The 20,837-nt window shown below is 40.9% G+C and overlaps 1 protein-coding gene across 4 annotated transcripts in view; it reads left to right on the top strand.

Moving 5' to 3' along the window:
* Positions 1 to 20,837, top strand: part of TYW2 (tRNA wybutosine-synthesizing protein 2) — an 80,527-nt gene that overhangs the window by 44,455 nt on the left and 15,235 nt on the right. For all 4 annotated transcript variants that reach the window (XM_075835611.1, XM_075835608.1, XM_075835610.1 and 1 more), the window contains 3 exons: positions 580 to 778; positions 862 to 1,012; positions 1,095 to 1,204. In XM_075835611.1, coding sequence (XP_075691726.1) covers positions 580 to 778; positions 862 to 1,012; positions 1,095 to 1,204 — 460 coding nt within the window. The remainder of the gene's footprint in view (positions 1 to 579; positions 779 to 861; positions 1,013 to 1,094; positions 1,205 to 20,837) is intronic.

The following is a 20,837-nucleotide window of genomic DNA, read 5'->3' as shown; positions in this document are numbered from 1 at the left end:
TGGATAGGTTCTATTTCTCCATTTTACCATTTCGGAATTATGCATTGAGTCCTGCTTATTTCTGTTTGTGTGTGTGTGTGTGTGTGTGTCAGTGTATGTGTGTGTGTGTGTGTGTGTATATATATATATATATATATACTGTGTATATATTTATATATATATATATATAATATAAAGGTGTTTTTTCACATTTTGAATGACTTGTCTGCTTATATTAAAAACGAAAAACACTGAGTTAATTAAACTAATCTAGAAAATCAAAGCCTCATAAGTCTTGTAGAAAGACAAAGTAAAAATAGTTGTGATATTCAAAGTGTTTCCACAGATATTATCGTTTTAAAGAAGTGCATATCAGAAATGGAAAGTTTGACCTGGACACGGGCATCAATGACCGTTGGTCATGAAAGGGTTAATCTATATACATATATAGAGAAGACAAGAAGGCACATTTTGTAACACTTTCTAGACACAGAAACAGTTGTAAATCCGCCCCAATGTGTTCTATATGTGATGGTTTTTTTATGCCTACCAATGTATTTTTCTCTGTTTGATAGTATTCTTTATGTGTCTATCCTTCAGAATCCCGTCCTCTCTAAAAGAGGTAGAGTTCAATCCCCAGCGCAAAAATTACGTATGGACCTATACAACCTGTTAGAGAGCTATGGAGTAATCTGGACACGGAGTTTGGAACGTGACCTTCCTCACTCCTGGCAGCAGCACGGTGACATGGTCGTTTTGAGTGAAGACTGCTTTTGTAATCCTATATGGAAGCAATTAGGTATATAGTAACATTTGTAGTATGCATGTCAAAACGGCTTATGTTTAGAAATCAGAAATCAACTACTGTTTACACATCTGTAGGTGATGAACTTTGGTCCAGTGTTGCATGCTCTCTTCGGGTTAACCGCCTAGCCAAACAAGGTCGTGTGTTGAATGATGGAGTGAGATCACCTAACGTGACTGTGCTACTTGGGAACAATGGATGGGTAGAACATGTGGACAATGGCATTCGGTAGGTATTGTGGCAACTGAAATTAATTTAAAAATTATGTAACTTGCCTTTATTGTCTCATGACTTTCACATCTGTCTGCAGATACACTTTTGATTTGACCAAGTGCATGTTCTCAGCTGGAAACATAGTAGAAAAACAGAGAGTGGCAAGTCTTAGGTGTTCTGAAGAGATAGTCATTGACCTCTATGCAGGTGAAGTATGCTTTTCTTTAATGCTTAACAAATTGCACAGATTTGTGGAATACAATGTACTCTGTTTTGTTTTGTTTTTAAATTCAGTTACCAAAATGAATGAATTGGCTGTACATTATATGTTATACATGTTAATATGATCACATCTGAGTTTTTTGCTTTTTTTTACAAGCTGAAAAAGCCAAATTTTTCCAGCCCCTCAGTATGGGAGGGCTAACATTCAATTTATGAATCTAGATGCCAGCCTTTGAACCCTCCACAGCTCTAGTATATCCTTTTTACATTTTGAAGCCCAAATCTGAATGCCATTTTTGAGATGTGGTCTTGCAAGGGATTTACACAATACAGGAGCAATCTTACGTTTGACTTTTGGGTTCCTACTTTTTTTTCTTTATATACACTAAAATCTTTATATCGTTGTAGACCCACTGTGCTACTCAACTGGTTTGACTTTGGGACAACTTTTAAGGGCGTTGTCGAAGTAGGCTCCCCGTTATTCACCCTACCTGGACTACGCTGAGGGAAGACTACCAGGTCGCTACTTCCTGAGGTCCTGATATGAGTAGCAGCTGGCCCAATGGACCAGGAGATAACGGTGAATTACACCGTAGGGTTAGGCAATGGGGAACACGGGGTCCGACCGAGGTCAGGGCAAGTCCATGCAGAGACGTAACTGGGCAGAGGATCGAGGCACACAGTACTGGTACGTGAGAAGCAGACAGGCCGGAATGAATACTCGAATGAGCAGAACACAGTAAGGGAACCTTCGCAGGAACAAACTAAAATTGGTCAGATATCCGGTGACCAGTGAGGCTGCCTTAAATATGTACTGATATAAAGAAAAACCCAAAAGCCCTCCAAAGATATTCGACTGTATTAATTTCCAAGGAAGAATTATTTATTTTCATTCATTCCAAAATTGGTAATTTGTCAAAACAGGATTTATGCAGTGCAAGCGATAAGCGTTTTGACGGACGTTTCGGCCCATCCAAGGCCTTTCTCATAATCGCTATGGGAAAAGCAGACAGTATAATAACATATATAGCACTTTCAATAGGACAAAAAATAAACAAATAAATTCAAAGGATTATGACAATGGTATTTCTTAAATCTTGATTTAGAAAACTAATCCCAGCGGGTAGTATCAATGGATATATACGTAAATTTAATAAATATGTATGAAGAACAAAATATGTTTCAATAACATATACATATGGCCATTATGATCATGTATTTATAAATTCACAGGTTAATAATGTTCTAAGCTTCTTACACCAGGATATACAAAGAGAAATATATATTACGGTATATCACAACAATATGTATAGAGTATACATGTAAGTATTAGTAGGAGAGGTATTAACAAAATACCTCTCAGGACCATACCATAAAGTACCGGCTGAGGAAAATGGTGATAATAGAAAGCAGAAAAAAGAGTATTGGTCTGAAATGTAATACTGAAGAGATATATATAAGATGTCCAAGCAGAAACCAACCAAGTTGTATACATAGCGGCAATATCGTACCTGCATGTGGTTTCAAAGAGGTAGACTGAGTAAGTGGCGTCTGCCAGACGCTCCGAGTTGTAAGCGTGCTAACGAGAGCACCCGTTTATGAAATCAGTACCTCATACCGGATATCCGTTATGTGGAGCGCAAAGCTATTCCGGCGCATGCGCAGTCAAAGGAGCGCCGTCGCTCTGTGGAACGCAAGCCGTCCCCATTGCTATGGAGTCTTGTTCTGCACTTGTGAGCTTTACCCTACTATCTACGGCCACCTTAGGTTGAAGGAACGTAGATGTAATGATGTGCAGAGTGTTACAAAAGTGATTGAATCTATGTGGAGCGATGTGGATAGTCTTGTTCCATATATGTTACATATTTATAGAATATTATAGATAATACCAGACTATGTATATAGCGTTGAATACCCCCAATGAACCACTATAAATCTGAACACAAGTATGTAGAGAGAATCGATGCATAACTAATTATTGTATTTATGGTCCATGAATAATATATATATGTATAAGGAGATATGACCTAGGGAATCTTGGAGAGCATATCGCTATTCAATGGAGAGGATAGCAGATAATATTATACAACAGATCAAAATCTAGAGAATGTATCACTATTTGATGGAAAGGACAGCAGATTATATTATAAAGGCAGAGTATGGAACAAAAAGAGATATTGATATAGCAAGAATGGAGGCATGCTAAATAGTATAGGAGAGGGTAGTGGGTGAACCGGTTTTATGGTACCTGTATCTGGTCGCACACTGGATCTTGATTATAAATGTTTTTCTATCATGCCTGAGAAAGAGATAAATGCATAGTATTAGTAACAAAGAACAAGAGAATTAACGATAAATATATTTATTTTCAGCATAGTAGGTCAAATTCCCTGTTTAGGCCTTTAGGTGCCAGGGTCTCCAATGTGTGGATCCAATATGACTCCCTTTGTTTTAGTAGGTGTATATGATTGCCTCCCCTCCTAGGCCTAGAGTGCATCCTTACTATTTCTATTTAAATATGTACTGGGAATGGTTGGGAATTAATTAAATGTGCGTTTTGGCTCTTTAAGAAACAGCAAGGGTGCGTGCCCTATTAAAAACTGTGAGCTGTAAGAGAACTGGGAGAAGGAGTACAGCAGCGAGCAGAGGCACACTTGCATTTGCGCTTGCCGGGGGAGGCATCATGTCGGAGGACATGGAACGCTGACATCATACCAGCGCTAGAGCGGTGGTGGTAGTGGTGTGTAACCCGGAGGCAGGGACCTCCAGAAGTAGGGGCACCCGCCGCTGGCATTACAATCTTATTTGCTTTTGCAGCTTGATATTGATGCTTACTTGTAACCAGTATACCTAAGTCCTTCTCTTGTTCTGTTATCCCCCGTTGTGTTCTAATAATGTATAAGTAGTAATACTATTTCTGCGGCTCAGGTGCATTACTTCACATTTCTCAACATTACATTTCATCTGACTCTTTCTTCCGCTTGCTGCCAGCATATCAAAATCGTTTTTACATATTTCTATATATTTTACAATCGAGCAGCATTTAGAGTATCCTACAAAGTTTTGTGTCATTAGCAAAAGCTGACACTTTACTCCAGGGCCGGTGTCAGCACCCGGCGAATTCGGGCATGGGATCCAGCCGGCTCTTCCAAACTGTCTTTTAAAATTACAGCCAGTTCGCGGAACTGGGAAGAAGAACCGGACCCCCTGCACTGAATAGTTCCGTGCCTATAGGACGCAGATACAATTGAGTAGTCTAGGTCCCTGCCTCGCTATTTGGCGCTTTACCTGTGATGCAGGCCTGCCAGCGTCGTTCCGTTGAAGGAGCCTGGTCAGAAGAGACCGGCCCTGCGATACTGGAGAAAGGTGTGGGAACAAGACAGATGAGTAACATGTTTTGTTTTTTCGGGGAGCAGTGAGTGGCACTATCTACAGGGGGCTCTATGAGTGGCACTATTTACAGGGGGCGTTTTGAATGGCACTATTTATCGGGGGCTCTGTAAGGGATACTATCTACAAAGGGCTCTGAGGGGCACTATCTTCAGGGGGCGTTGTGTATGGTACTTTCTACAGGGGGCTCTGTGGGGCCCTATCTACAGGGGGCTTTATGTGGGGCCCCATCTACAGGGGAAATTATGTGGGGCCCTATCTACAGCGGGCATTGTGAATAGCATTATCTACAGGGGGCTCTATGAAGGCAGTATCTACAAGGGGCATTGTGAATGGCACTTTCTACAGGGGCTCTATGTGTGGAACTTTCCACAGGGGGCATTGTGAGTGTCACAATCTACAGGGGGCATTGTGAGTGGTATTATCTACAGGGGCAATGTGTGTGTGTTGCTTTACAGTATTTGATTCAGGGGCACAGTACATGGTACTGTTATATTCATGGCAGTGGCATAGCCAAAGGCTCATGGGTCCTGGTGCAACAGTTCAGCCTGGGGCCCCCTTGCCTCCACTGCCTTCACACCACTGCAGGCCCTTACTGACTGGTCTTATCCAATATACAAATATAATTGTATAAACAATATAAATTATAGATGTATAATTTATATATATATATATATATATATGATTCACTCCATCCTTTCACTGATGGGCCAGTAAAGGGGGTTAAGCCTTGCATAAAAATGATAAAATACACTATACACATAATGGTTCCATGTGTTGTTCAGATAAGGGTATGTGCACACACACTAATTACGTCCGTAATTGACGGACGTATTTCGGCCGCAAGTAGTGGACCGAACACAGTGCAGGGAGCCGGGCTCCTAGCATCATACTTATGTACGATGCTAGGAGTCCCTGCCTCTCCGTGGAACTAATGTCCCGTACTGAAAACATGATTACAGTACGGGATAGTTGTCCTGCAGCGAGGCAGGGACTCCTAGCATCGTACATAAGTATGATGCTAGGAGCCCGGCTCCCTGCACTGTGTTCAGTCCGGGACTTGCGGCTGAAATACGTCCGTCAATTATGGACGTAATTAGTGTGTGTGCACATACCCTAATAGTGCCATCCACTGCTTAACCCCTTAAAGACGCAGCCTTGTTTTGGCCTTAAGGCTCAGAGCCCATTTTTGAAATCTGACATATTTCACTTTATGTGGTAATAACTTCGGAATGCTTAAACCTATCCAAGCGATTATGAGAATGTTTTCTCGTGAGACATTGGTCTTTATGTTAGTGGTAAAATTTGGTCGATATATTCAGTGTTTATTTGTGAAAAATTGCAACATTTTGAGAAAATTTCGAAAAAATAGCATTTTTCAGAATGTAAATGCATCTGCTTGTAAAACGGATGGTTATACCACCCAAAATAGTTACTAGCTCACATTTCCCATATGTCTACTTTAGATTGGCATTGATTTTTGAACATTCTTTTATTTTTCTTGGACGTTACAAGGCTTAGAACATAAACAGCAATTTCTCATATTTTTAAGAAAATGTCAAAAGCCTTTTTTTAAGGTACCTGTTCAGTTCTGAAGTGCCTTTGAGGGGCTTATATATTAGAAACCCCCATAAACATCCCATTTTAAAAACTAGACCCCTCAAATTATTCAAAACAGAATTTAGAAAGTTTTTTAACCCTTTAGGCATTTCACAGGAATTAAAGCAAAGTGGAGGTGAAATTTGCAAATTTAATTTTTCTTGCTGAATTTCAATTTTATTCAATTTTTTTCTGTAACACAGAAGGTTTTACCAAAGAATAAATATGTATTGTCCAGGTTCTGCAGTTTTTAGAAATGTCCCACATGTGGCTCTAGTGTGCTCGTGGACTAAAACACAAGCCCCGGAAGCAAAGAAGCACCAAGTGCATTTTGGGGCCTCTTTTTTTATTAGAGTATATTTTAGGCAGCATGCCAGGTTTGAAGAGGTGTTGAGGTGCCAAAACAGTAGGAATCCCACAAAAGTGACCCCATTTCGGAAACTACACCCCTCAAGGAATTAATTTATGGTTGTTGTTACCATTTTGACCCCACAGTTTTTACACAGCACGTATTTGAATTGGGCTGTGAAATTAAAAAAATGAAATTTTTTCCAATAAGATGTCATTTTTGATAAAAATTTCTTATTTTCACAGGGAACAAAATACCTCATTTTGTTGCCTAATTTCTCCTGAGTGCAGCAATACTCCATTTGTGGTGGTAAAATGCCACTTGGGCCCATGGGAGGCCTCAGAAGGGAAGGAGCGCTTTGTGTTCTTTGGAGTGCAGGTTTTGCTGGATTGGTTTTCGGATGCTATGTCGCATTTGCAGAGCCCCAGAGGTATCCAAGCAAAGGAAACCCTCCAGAAGTGACCCCATTTTGTAAATTACACCCCTCAAGAAATTCATTGTAGTTTCTATGGGGTGCATGCGACTTTTTGATCAGATATTATTCTATTTTTAAGAGGTGTGGTGACTAAAAAACAGCAATTCTACTGTTGTTTTTTGTTCAATTTTTTTGACAGTGTTCACCGTGTGCTATAAATGACATATTCACTTTATTTTGCGGGTCAATACGATTACGTCGATACCATATGTCTATAGTTTTTTTTTATGTTTTAGGGCGTTTGCACAATAAAATACTTTTTGTAAAAAATTATTTACTTTTTGTATTGCCTTATTCTAAGAGCCATAACTTTTTTATTTTTCCATCAAAAAAGCTATGTGAGGACTTGTTTTTTTGCGTAACGAACTGTAGTTTCGATCAGTGCCAATTTTAGGTACATGCGACTTTTTGATCTCTTTTTATTCCAATTTTTGGGAGGTGAAGTGACCAAACAATTGTGATTCTGGTATGGTTTATTATTTTCTTTTATGGCGTTCACCGCGCGGGATAAATAACGAAACACTTTTGTAGTTCAGGCCGTTACGGACTCAGCGATGCCAATTATGTATAGTTTATTTGTTTATTTTTATTAATAATAAAGGACTGATAAGGGAAAAAGGGCGATTTTTACTTTTATTACTTTTAAAACTTTTATTTTCTTATTTTTACACAACTTTTTTTACATTTTTACACTTTTTTACTTTCTCCCACTAGGGGACTTGAGGGCAGGAAGCCCTGATCGCAATTCTAATACACTGCACTACATGCATAGTGCAGTGTATTAGAGCTGTCCGCTACTCGCTGACAGCAAGCATAGTGGGTCCTGACTTTGTCAGGACCCGCTAGGCTTCCGTAGATTGCATAGTCGGATGCCATTATTAGGCGTCTGGTTGCCATAGCAACCATCGCTGCCCTCTATCATGTAGCGGGCCATCGATGGTGGTTTAACCCCTAAGAAGCCGCGATCGCTATTGAACGTGGCTTCTAAGGGGTTAATCAGCGGGGACACAGCGATCGGTCCCCGCTATAGGAGCTGCAGCAACTGCTGTACGAGACAGTAGCTGTCACAGCTCCTGTATGTGTCAGGAAGACGGCCGAAATGGCCGTTTCTCCCGTGACGTACTATTCGGTCATGGAGTGCGAACGCTACAGTTACCATGACCTAATAATACGTCCAGAAGCAGGAAGGGGTTAAATAATACTGTCAAAATACATCCAGATAATACCGCTATGCATTGCTCAAATAATACCATACACAAATAGTATTGCTGAAATAATACCGCAACAAATAATAGATAAAAAATGTTGCACCAAATGAGACAACTGAACCTGACACATGGAAGGGAGGGAAAACAAATGAAAAATCAAAAGACTGCTGTCCTAAATGTGGTTTAAACCATTCTAAGGCTAAGTACACACCTGCGTTGTGACATTCCGTTGTTCTGCTCCATCAGAGAAGCAGAACAAGGATGCTGGAATCAACGGTTCCATTGCACGTCGGACACCCCCAGCGGCTGGTGGAACCCATTGACTTTAATGGGTTCCTTCGGGTGTCCGTGGTTTCACCGAAGATAATAGCGCAGCATGCTGTGCTATTGCCTACAGTGATCTCGGCCATATGTGTAACCATTCCTCCAACACAGATGGGCACGAGGCCTAAAACTTCTATAGCTACCCAAAATATTATAAATCATAAATTTATACTGTTCTATTAAAATAATATATAAACACACTGCTACGTAATACATTGTTCAAATAATACTGCCCTATAGACAACATGCAGACATATACACAGACGAAAATGCATATATATATATACACACAAACACAAGATCACTATGTTACCTGCTAGTATGTTGGGGCTGGGTATCCTTGCTGCTAGCGCCCATTAAGCCTGGTGTCTGGTGTACATGATGTCTGGAAGCCTCAGGATGATTATTGAGAGTGGACAAGATATTGTGCGTATATCAAGCAGCTGACTTCCTCCTGATTTCAGCCACGCAGTGAACCTTACTGTTCCAGCTGGCAGCAGCCATGGCGGGACATGAACTTCTAATCTGCCGCAGCCGGACTCTACAGGTTATAATTGCTCTCAGCAGTGAGTTCACTCACTGCACAGCCGACACATGGGGGAAGTCGGCAACTTGGTCTAGATCTTGGATCGGATCATAATCCGCCCAACTGTCACCTACTTTGGCATCAATAGTTAAAGTTCAAGTGCAGGATTTGCAATTAAACTTTAAAGTGTGAGACAGTGTGGTCATTCTTCTCTCATCTGCCTTGCATGCCGACGGGTGCACAGCGTGGGATGCAGAGAAGGATGTTTTACATTTATGTGGCAGGGTGCGGAAATGTTGGAAAACTGAGGCGGCGAAAACATCTGAGGGACAAAGTCTGCAGAAATGAGTCATGGCTGGGAGTAGTCGTCATTGAGGTCTAGACCTAATGGAGAAGAAAAGAGAAAAGGAATGACTCGAATCTGAGATGTCACCTGTGAGCCATTAAATGTAAATGTTTAATCTCCCTCTGATCGGTACTGTAGTCAACGGTTTGATTTGCAGCGAGATCATGGGTGGTGCATTCTTTTTTGTGAAATGGCAACTCCCAGTATATCCTTACCATTGTTCAGGCCTTACTGGGAAAGTCACTAAAAAGGTCTAATCTGAGTTTCCAAATTAACTCTGTACTGAGCTGTATTTGTTATAGTATTATATATATGTACTGAGCTTGGTTCTTGTGCTGTATTTATGTACTGGGCTTGGTTCTTGTGCTGTATTTATCTACTGAGCATGGTGCTGTATATATGTACAGAGCTTGGTGCTGGTGCTGTATATATATTATGAGCTTTGTTCTGGTGCTGTATATATCCACTGAGCTTGGTTCTGGTGCTGTATTTATGTACAGAGCTTGGTTCTGGTACTATATAAATGTAATGAACTTTGCTCTGGTGCTGTATATATGTATTTAGCATGGTTCTGGTGCTTTATATATGTACAGAGCTTGGTGCTGTATATATGTACAGAGCTTGGTGCTGTATATATATTATGAGCTTTGTTATGGTGCTGTATATATCCACTGAGCTTTGTTCTGGTGCTGTTTTTATGTTCTGAGCTTGGTTTTGGTACTATATAAATGTAATGAGCTTGATTCTGGTGCTGTACATATGTACTGAGAGTGGTTCTCGTGCTATATTTATGTACAGAATTTGGTTATGGTGCTATATATATCTGCTGTATATATGTTAAAATAGAAGGGATAACATCCATCACTCGATCCAAAGTATAAAAGCAAAAATATTTATTTAATCTGGTTAAAACAAGTAAAACTATCCTTTGAAGAACGCTCATGCATTTCGAACTAAAGGTTCTTAGTCATATCTAGCTTTCCTATTCTATGCTTCCAAATTGAAACCAGGTGAGGGAGAGACACATGTGACCACCTTATAGTATTAACCCTATCACTGCGGAATATGCACAGTATAACAAGGGTAACAAACAATGATATGTAAATCCTTGACATGAATAGCATACATTAATGTATAAGTCATTAAGAGCGTATATAGAATATCATAAATCAACGTAGAGTATGTGAGTAAATTATAACTATAATGGAGTTTTTAGCTACAAATTTACATCCCATTCTTAATATTTCTTTTAAAATGTATTATACTTCCCTTGATTTTTAATTTACTCCAGTTTTATTTACCCTAATTCACTCCACAAAGCTTATGCCCCTCGTCTTTCCCTTTTGAGCCTTGCCGTGTGCACAGCAGATCAGTGCCACATGTAGGGTATTGCCGTACCCAGGAGAACCCACATTACAGTTTATGAGGTGTATGTCTCCGGTGGCACGTGCTGAGCACAATATATCGGTCACTGAAATAGCATATATGTATAGAAAATTGCAAATCTTACCCTGCACCATCTGCTGCGTGTTACCTTTTAAACAAAACCTGTGGGGTCAAAATGCGCACTACACCTCTAGATGAATGCCTATTGGGGTGTCTTTTTGTTTAAATGGGGTTACTTCTCTGGGATTTCAACTGTACTGATACCTCTGGGACTCTGCAAATGCGACATGGCACCGAAATAAAAACATTCCTAAGTTGTTACCACATTAAGTGAAACATGTCAGATTTTAAAAATGGGGTCTGAGCCTTAAAGGTTTTTTATCCATCAGAGCATTTATGACATATCCACAGGATATGTCATAAAGTGAGATAGATGCGGGTCCCACCTCTGGGACCTGCATCAATATCTGGAACGGTACCCCCTAAACCCTGTTCTACTGCTCTATGTTGAGGCTGAAGCGTGTGATATCCGACCATGTATTATGGAAACATCGTAGCTCGCTGAGCTACTCTGTTTCCGTAACACCTATAATAGTGAATGGCAGTTACGGAAGCAGCGTAACATGCGAGCTGCAATGTTTCTGTAACTACCATTCAGTTCTATGGGACTTATGGAAACAGTGTAGCTCTACGGTCGATTGTGCATAAAAGCATCCGCAAGGATATCTGGGCACTGCTGGATGAAGGACATAGACTGGAATCCGATTAACCCATTGCTGCCCATTTTTTATTGCCCCTTTTATTGTACCATATAATGTACTAGAAAACAGAGAAAAAAATGCTGTGGGGTGGAAAATGAGAAAAACAGCAATATTTTCCATTGCTTTTTGCGCTTCGTTTTTTCGACGTTCACTGTACAATTATAATGACATGTTAACTTTATTCTGCGGGTATATGCAATTACACCGATACCAAATTTATATTGTTTTTTTTTAAAATATTTTACTACTTTTACAAGGAAAAAACAAAATGTTAAAAATAAAATTTATTTTTTGTCGCCAAATTCTTTTTTTCTAACTTTTTTTTATTGGTCCACTAGTGGACTTGAACCAGTGATCGTGGGATCGCTTGCACTATATACCGCAATATTAATGCATTACAGTTCTAATGTATTGTATTGTACTAATGTAGGGTGACTAATGCCGGCACGCATAAAACTTGGGAACTAATTTCTCGTCAGTTCTAGTGGTCCTCTATGGTCAAGGATGTTCAGGACTATGTTGCCTCTTGTTCGGTCTGTGCCTGGAACAAGGTCTCCAAAACTAGACCACTACAATTTGGCACGCTTTGTTCCCCTGCCTAGTCTGCCTTCTGCTCCTCATCTTGCCACTCTCATTATACAGCATATAATTCTTCTGTATGGCCTGCCCTATCATATTGTAACGGACCACGGTGTACAGTTCACCTCAATATTTTAGAGAGCTCTGTGAGGCCTACTGGAGGTCAAGCTACACTTTTATTCTGCATGCCACCCACAGTCCAATGGCCAAGTGGAGAGGGTCAACCAGATCCTGGAGAACTTCCTTCCCAATTATGTGTATGCAGAGTATGCAGAAAAGAGGAGATAAAATGTGGCTATCTTCTAATAACATCCACCTGAAGGTACCCTCATATAAATTTATTTCTCGATTCTTGGGTTTATTTGTAGTCCTGAAGAAAATAAAAATCCTGAACTGCACGTTAACATCCTTCAATTCCCCAGTTCTCTTAAAGAAATTCCATTCTAGGGCTCGATCCAAGAAATGGACGTAATGGGGGTTACTGTAATTCAGGCTGCAGATCCCGCTCTTGCCGGAGGGACCCGCCGCCTAGTCTCGCACCTTGTCAGGTGTCCTGTCCCTTCTCCAGGCCGCTGGTATCTGCTTGTGTCTCCTGCCTCGCGGCCGCACTGTTCCTGGTACGCGCATGCTCTGGCTGCCTCTTAAGGGCCAGCAAGCACGAATATCAAAATAATCTCATCTATTACTGTTGCTCCCCAGGACTATTTAAGGCACCTTCACTATCAACCAGGTGTAATATAATGTACTGTCAGCCTGCCATTTTGGTAAATTTGGGTTTCGTAAGGAAGCTCATAAAGAGGGAGATTAGTATTAACCATGGAGATCTATGCCTATAGTGTAGGAACCTTGGGATGGCAGCCCCGCTGCCCAAATAAAGGATTTAATATCCCTATCCTCAGTGGAGGACAACCAGAGGCAACCACATGGGAGTTTTGAAAGAGATAAAGATATCTAGTGAGAGATTTCATCATAAAAAGATTAATACTACCCGTCACTGTAAGAGAAAGGTGTTTCCATCGATCAAAATCAATTTTGAGTCTCTATAACAGGGGCGTTATATTGTCAGGCATAAAAGTATTGACATCAAAGCTAATCACTACTCCCAAGTTTTCCAATTTGTCCACCCAGTGCAAAGGAGAGGGGATTCCCATACATTTGGCCGCATCTAAAGCTAAGACCAGTGATTTGGACCAGTTGACACATAAACCAGAAAAGGAGATTAATGAGTCAAATAGAGCCAATACAGGGCCCAGGATTATTAAAGGGGTTGTCCACTATTGGACAATTGATGACCTATCCACCGGATAGGTCATCAGTACATGATCTGTGGGGGTCGGACACTCGGACCCCGCGCCCTTAAGCCGCTTTGGCTGCCCCCTAGCACTGGACGTACATACCGGAAGCAGTTGGCTCCGGCCACTGAATAGTGGGCGAGCTGCAACTCTGCTCCTATTCAAGTGAGTAGGAGCAGAGCTGCAGTTCGGCAGCATGGCCGTTATGCTATGTACGGAGACAACTGCTACCGGCTTCGTACATTGCATAATGGGCCATAACAACCAGTGACCGGAGGCAGCCGGAGCGGCTTAACGGTACGAGGTCGGGGTGTCGGACCCGCACCGATGGTAAACTGATGATCAGTGAATGACAGACAGCTCTAATGCATTGCACTACGTGGGTAGTGCAATGTATTAGAGTAAAGATCGGATGTGCAAGCCTTCCAGTGGGACAAAAAAAACTTTCATAAAAACGTTGAATAAAAGTGTAAAAAAAATTCAAGCCAATAAAAACATACACTGCCTTTTTTCCCATAATAAGCATTCAAAACTTAAAAAAAAAAAACTTTATACATTTGGTATCATCATAATCGTATCAACCCGCAGAATAAAGTAAAATTTTTATTTATAGCCCATGGTGAACACTGTAAAAAAAAAAAAAATACTCTCAGAATTTATGGTTTTTAGTCACCTTGCTTGCCAAAAAATGGAATAAAAAGTGATAAAAATACATGTCGTGTTCCCCAAAATGGTACCATTCAAAACTACAGACTTTGCCACAACAAATAAACCCTAACACAGCTCCAGTGGAGAAAAAATAAAAAAGTTCTGACAACACAAAATGTGCAGATCATTCCAAAAGCGGATAAGATTGGGCACCGGCCACACACCTGTGGATTATTATTTATTTACTGCATTATTATACCCTCTTATTATGCCCTGATGAACTCTGCCCAGCTTACATATGCCCCCACATAACAAACTGAGATACCAGTAAAACCCCAAACAGAATTACTACCAAGCAAAATCTCCCTTCTAAACCCTACAGCATACCTAAACCGCACTTTACGTCCATACCTGGGAGAACTCGCTTAACATTTTATGAGGTATTTGTATTCAGTGGCACAAACTGGGCACAACGTATTGTGCACTAAAATGGCATATCAGTGGAAAATTGCAATTTTTCCTTTGCACCATACGCTGCGCATTCATTTAATTTCTAATGAAAAAACACGTGGGGTCAAAATGCTCACTACACACCTTAAAATGCCTTAGGGGTTGTAGTTTCCAATGTAGGCGTTACCACTTGGGGGTTTGTTTTACTATTTGACCTCAGAGCCCTGCAATTGTGGGCCAATGCTGTGAAAATAACAAATAGGCCTCACATGCGCATGGTGCTCTTCACTTCTGAGCCCTGTCATATGTTCAGGCAAATGATAAATTCCTTGACGGGTGTAGTTTCTAAAATATGGTCACATCTTGGGCGCTTCCACAGTACTCTGGTACCTTAGGGCTTTGCAAATGCAACATGGCGCCCAAAAACCAATCCAGCAAATCTGCATGCCAAATAGTGCTCCTACCATTCTGAGCCCTGCCATGTGTCCAAACAGCAGTTTATGACCACATGTGGGGTATTACCATACTCGGGAGAAATTGCTTTTCAAATCTTGGTGGGCTTTTTCTCCTTTTATTCATTGAAAAAAATCCATGTTTTATCAGAAAAAAAAATATTTTCAATTTCACAGCATAATTCCACCAAATTCAGCAAAAAGCCTGTAGGGTCAAAATGCTCACTTTACCTCTCGATAAATTCCTTTTATGGGGGTCATTTTTGGGGGGATTCCACTGATTTGGTCCCGCAGGGGTTTTGGCACCCAAAAACCATTCCAGCAAAATCTGCATGCCAAGTAGCGCTTCTGCCTTTCTGAGCCCTGCTGTGTATCCAAACAGCAGTTTATGACCACTTGTGGGGTATTGCTGTACTCGTGAGAGATTGCTTTACAAATGTTGGGGTGCTTTTTCTCCTTTATCCCTCGTGGAAATGAAAAAAATTCAACATTTTAGTTGAAAAAATGTTTATATTCATTTTCACTGCCTAATTCCACTAAATTCTGCAAGAAACCTGTGGGGTCTAAATGCTCACAATACTCCTCGATAAATTCCATCAGGGCTGTAGTTTCCCAAATGAGGTCACTTTTGGGAGGTGTCCACTGTTTTGGTCCCTCAGGGGCTTTGCAAATGCGACATTGCTCCGTAAATCTTTCCAGCAACATTTAGTTCCAAAAGCCAAATGGTGCTCCTTCCCTTCTAAGCCCTGCCATGGGTCCAAACCGCAGTTTATCACCACAAATTGGGTATTACCGTGCACAGAAGAGTTCACGTTACAAATGTTGGTTAGCTTTTTTTCTCCTTTATCTACTGTGAAAATGAAAAAGCTAAAACAACATTTTATTCGAAAAAACCTAGGTTTTCATTTTCACTGCCTAATTCCACTAGATTCAACAAAAGACCTGTGGGGTCAAAACACTCACTATACCCCTCGATAAATTCCTTCAGGGGTGTAGTTTCCCAAATGATTAGAAAAATTAATAGAGACCCTAGCAGCTAGCAGGTATAATTGTAATGAACGAACAGATAAATGTGCAGAGCACAAAGAAGTCCCAAATTTCCCAGCTGCTATAGAATTGTGGCATTAGTTAAAATATAACTTTTATTGTTTAAATTAGAAACAAGTTGAAAGCAAGTTGCAGCAAATAGGGTAAATGGTTGTACAATAGTTTGTTAGATTAAAATTTCTCAGAGCAGGTTAGTCTAATGTTGGAGATCTGGTGTATGTTAGGATCTCAGTGTGTCAGGCATGGACGGCAGCTGCAGACTGCTCGGGCAGCCTCTAATATGACACAGTGGTAGAGTTCATTTGTTAGACCAGCAATGATTTAAAAAAAACGTCTTTGTGCTCTGCACATTTATCTGTTCGTTAGTTTCCCAAATGGGCTCACTTTTGGGGTGTTACCACTGTTTTGGCCCCTCAGGGGCTTTGCAAATGCGACATTGCACCCGAAAACCATTCCAGCAAAACTTAAGCTCTAAAAGCCAAATGGTGCTTCTTCCCTTCTGAGCCTTTCCATGTGTCGAAACAACAGTTTACAGCAAAAATCCTCATGTGGTAATAATCAGGAGAAATTGCTTTTCAAATGTTGGGGTGCTTTTTCTCCCATTTTCCTTGTAAAAATTTAAAATTTCCACATTTTATCAGAAAAACAAAATTCAATTTCACAGCATAATTCCACTAAATTCAGCAAAAAAAACTATGGGGTCAAATGCTCAGTATACCAGTCGATAAATTCCTTCAGGGGTGTACTTTCCCAAATGGGGTCACTTTTGGGTGGTTTCCACTGATTTGGTACCTCAGGGGCTTTGCAAATGTGACATAGCACCCGAAAACCATTCCAGCAAAACTTGAGCGCCAAAAGGTGCTCCTTCCATTCTGAACCCTGCCGTGGGTCCAAACAGCAGTTTGTTACCACATATGGGGTATTGCCGTAATTGGGAGAAATTGCTTTTCAAATGTTGGGGTGCTTTTTCTCCTTTATGCCTTGTAAATATTGAAGATTTCTGCATTTTGTTGGGAACAATTTAGATTTTCATTTTTACATACCTATTTCCACTAAATACAGTAAAAAAAATGGTGGGATTTAAATGCTCACTATCACAGGGAGGGGATACTCAGTTAATATTCCGTCTCTTACATTGGACCAATTAAACAAACTCAATGCAGATATCTCGCTGGAGGAAGTTAGTAGGGTTATAAAAAAAAATCTACATAATGGCAAGTCACCGGGGCCAGATGGGTTCACAAGGGAATTTTACAAGGCTATGATAGATCAGATTGCTCCTCCATTACTGGATTATTATAATGTGGTGCTGAATACTGGAACATTACAGGCATGGTCTAACATAAAAGTCCTGCCCAAAACAGGGAAAGACCTCTTGAATCCAGGCTCATCTCACTTACTGATCAAGAGCTAAATATTCTTACGAAAATTATGGCGAATATGTTGGCGACCTTGATGCCTGCTCTTATAGATTTGTCACAGGTAGGATTCATTAAGGGGAGATCTGCAGTAGTAAACATCCGTAAAGTGTTGACGGTTCTGGATAGGGTACGTCGCTGTCCCCAGCCGGGCGAGTCTTCGGCTTTGCTGACTGTAGACACTGAAAAAGCGTTTGATAATGTAAAGTGGCGCTGGTTGGGGATGGTGATGGACAGGATGAATATAACGGGAACTATTAGGACACTCCTAAGGGGCCTTTACGATTCACCGAAGGCTAAGATACACACTCCTGGTTTTATATCAGAAGCTTTTAAATTGGAGAAGGGAACTCGGCAGGTGTGTCCACTGTCCCCCCTACTCGTTGACCTGGCCTTCGAACCCCTGGTAAGATTCTTAGCATTGGGCGGCGCCTTTCAGGGAATACAGGTGGGGGAACAAGAGTTACGACATACCTAGTTTGCGGAAGATATCCTGATTTTTATGTCAAACCCCAAAGGTCAATTACATTATCTATTAGATAAAATTAACGCTTTTGGAGTATTTTCAGGGTATAAAATTAATATCTCGAAGAGTGACTTACTGGAATGAGGTCACCCCCATTCTAATGAATATTGGTCCAGACTAGGGATTCCCATACAAACAACCGCTCACAATATCAAATACCTGGGCATTAAAATTGGGAGGAGGCCGGACACCCTATACACTCTGAATTACAGCTCCAAGATTTCACTAGAACTGCAAAAATGGCATCACCTCCCGCTTACATTTTTAGGATGATGCCATTTAGTGAAAATGATGAGCTTCTCGAAACTCCTCAATCCATTACAAACTTTCCCTATTTTGTTGAAACACGCAGACATATGGCGGCTGAATGCAGCGTTCTCTCGCTTTATCTGGGAAGGAAAATGCCAGAGAATTGCATATTCTAAACTGATGTATTGCAAGGTGGAGGGGGGGATACATTTTCCAAACATAAGTGGGTATAACCTAGCGTGTCTATTCCTGCCACTTGCTGAACTGGATACATGGCACTAGTCACTTCTCAAATTGAGAACTAGAAAAACAATTGGCGGCTCCATGGAATCCACTGGCATTACTACACACCAGATATTCCAAGCTCCCGAACTATGCGAAACACTCAATCTTACTCAGGGATACCATTATATCATGGAAGATTTTGAGAAAACTATTTGAAGTACCATTTCTATTATCCAAACAGATAGCGCTTTGGGGCCATCCGGAGTTTACGCAGTGTAAACGCAGTGTTCTCTTTAGAGAATGGAGAGAAAAAAATATTATGCTAGCACAACACTTAAAGAGGCTCTGTCACCAGATTTTCAAACCCCTATCTCCTATTGCAGCAGATCGGCGCTGCAATGTAGATAACTGTAACGTTTTGTTTTTTTCAAAAACTTGCATTTTTGGCCAAGTTATAACCATTTTTATATTTATGCAAATGAGCCTTTCTTAAGTACAACTGGGCGTGTTTAAAGTTAAGTCCAAGTGGGCGTGTATTGTGTGTGTGTACATCTGGGTGTGTTTACTTGCTTTACTAGCTGGGCGTTGTGAATGGAAGTGTATGATGCTGACGAATCAACATCATCCACTTCTCTTCGTTAACACCCAGCTTCTGGCAGTTCCCAGACACACAGCGTCCGACGCGATGAAGTTCCTGTGGGAGGAAGTGAGTGACGTCACAGCGTGATCTCGCGAGGACACGCTGTGTGTCTGGCAACTGCCAGAAGCTGGGTGGTAACGAAGAGAAGTGGATGATGCTGATTCGTCAGCATCATACACTTCCATTCACAACGCCCAGCTAGTAAAGCAAGTAAACACACCCAGATGTGCACACACAATACACGCCCACTTGGACTTAACTTTAAACACGCCCAGTTGTACGTAAGAAAGGCTCATTTGCATAAATATAAAACTGGTCATAACTTGGCCAAAAATGCTCGTTTTTGAAAAAACAAAAACGTTACTGTTATCTACATTGCAGCGCCGATCTGCTGCAATAGGAGATAGGGGTTTGAAAATCTGGTGACAGAGCCTCTTTAATGCACATTATGACATTTTGTAAGGATAGATTGCAATGTTTACATAAGGAGTAGGGATGCACGATGCATTGAAACTTCGATACTGCTTCGATACTGTGCATCCCCAAACGGTTCGATACACAGCTTAGCATTGTAACACATGAATGTATGAGAGAGGGGCTGCGGCTGTGTAATACCGCCATCGCCCTGCTCTGGAGTCCTGACAACAAGTGCGCACTGTCAGGATGAGGTTTCCGGCGCTGTACTAATGATTACCGGCAATGAAGACAGAACATGGCGGGCGCACTGCAAAACACCCCCATGTTGTCTCCAGTGCCTGCGCGCCGCTCATTAGTGTAGTGCCGGCCACATCACCTGATGCTGACCGCGCACGCACTTGTTAGGAACGGGGCAATGGTTGTATTACACATCCGCAGCCCCGCTGTATAACGGCGGAGATCAGAAAAATCTCTCATCTCCGCCGCTTTTCCCCTGACTGCAGCATTCAGGGGAAAATGAGAAGGGGGGGCCCCTTGCATCGCTTCACAGGAATCCCTGTGACGCGATTGAGGGACATACCATATATGGGCAGACAGCCCAGGGCTGTCTTACCATATTTCCTGTTGTTCGGGCATACTTAGTACACAGGCAGTTGTTAGGACATACCTATCAGTACACAGGCTAATGTACTGGCATATAGATATATGCCAGTACATTAAAGTTTAAAAATAAAGTAAAAACATAAAGTAATATTAAATGTAAAAAAATACATACACTATTTTTACAATAAACATTAAAATAAGTCTCAATACATAAAATATACACATATTTGGTATTGGCGCGGCCGTAATAATCTGCACAACAATTTTTTGGCGTCATTTATGATGTGTACTCTGTCAAAAAGTAAAATAAAAACTGCTTTCTTTCACTTATTGTGAGGCACGAGGTGTGATGAATTTAACCTCCATGTACCTCACATTAATAGTAATTAATACCATCATGTACCTTACACATTAACCCATTATGACTGAGAAACATGATGGGCGTTAATTACTATTAATGTGAGGCACATTAAAAATTCATCACACCTCGACTCACATCAGAAAATCGAAGAACTTTTTTTTTTTTATTACTGTTGGCAAAGTATCGTTTTGGTAGCGAAGTCACAATACTACACAAAGTATCGGTATCGAAGTCCAAATTCTGGTATCGTGACATCCCTAATAAGGAGGTGCATATACATAACTTTGACGAAATTATAGGTCCCAGAATGGAAAAAGCCACAATTTCTTCATTATACAACATCTGTA

The sequence above is a fragment of the Rhinoderma darwinii genome, chromosome 8 (assembly GCF_050947455.1).
Source record: "Rhinoderma darwinii isolate aRhiDar2 chromosome 8, aRhiDar2.hap1, whole genome shotgun sequence".
In the NCBI taxonomy this organism is placed as follows: Eukaryota; Metazoa; Chordata; class Amphibia; order Anura; family Rhinodermatidae; genus Rhinoderma; species Rhinoderma darwinii.
The sequence above is the reverse complement of the archived record's forward strand: the minus strand, read 5'-3'. Positions and strand labels throughout refer to the sequence as shown.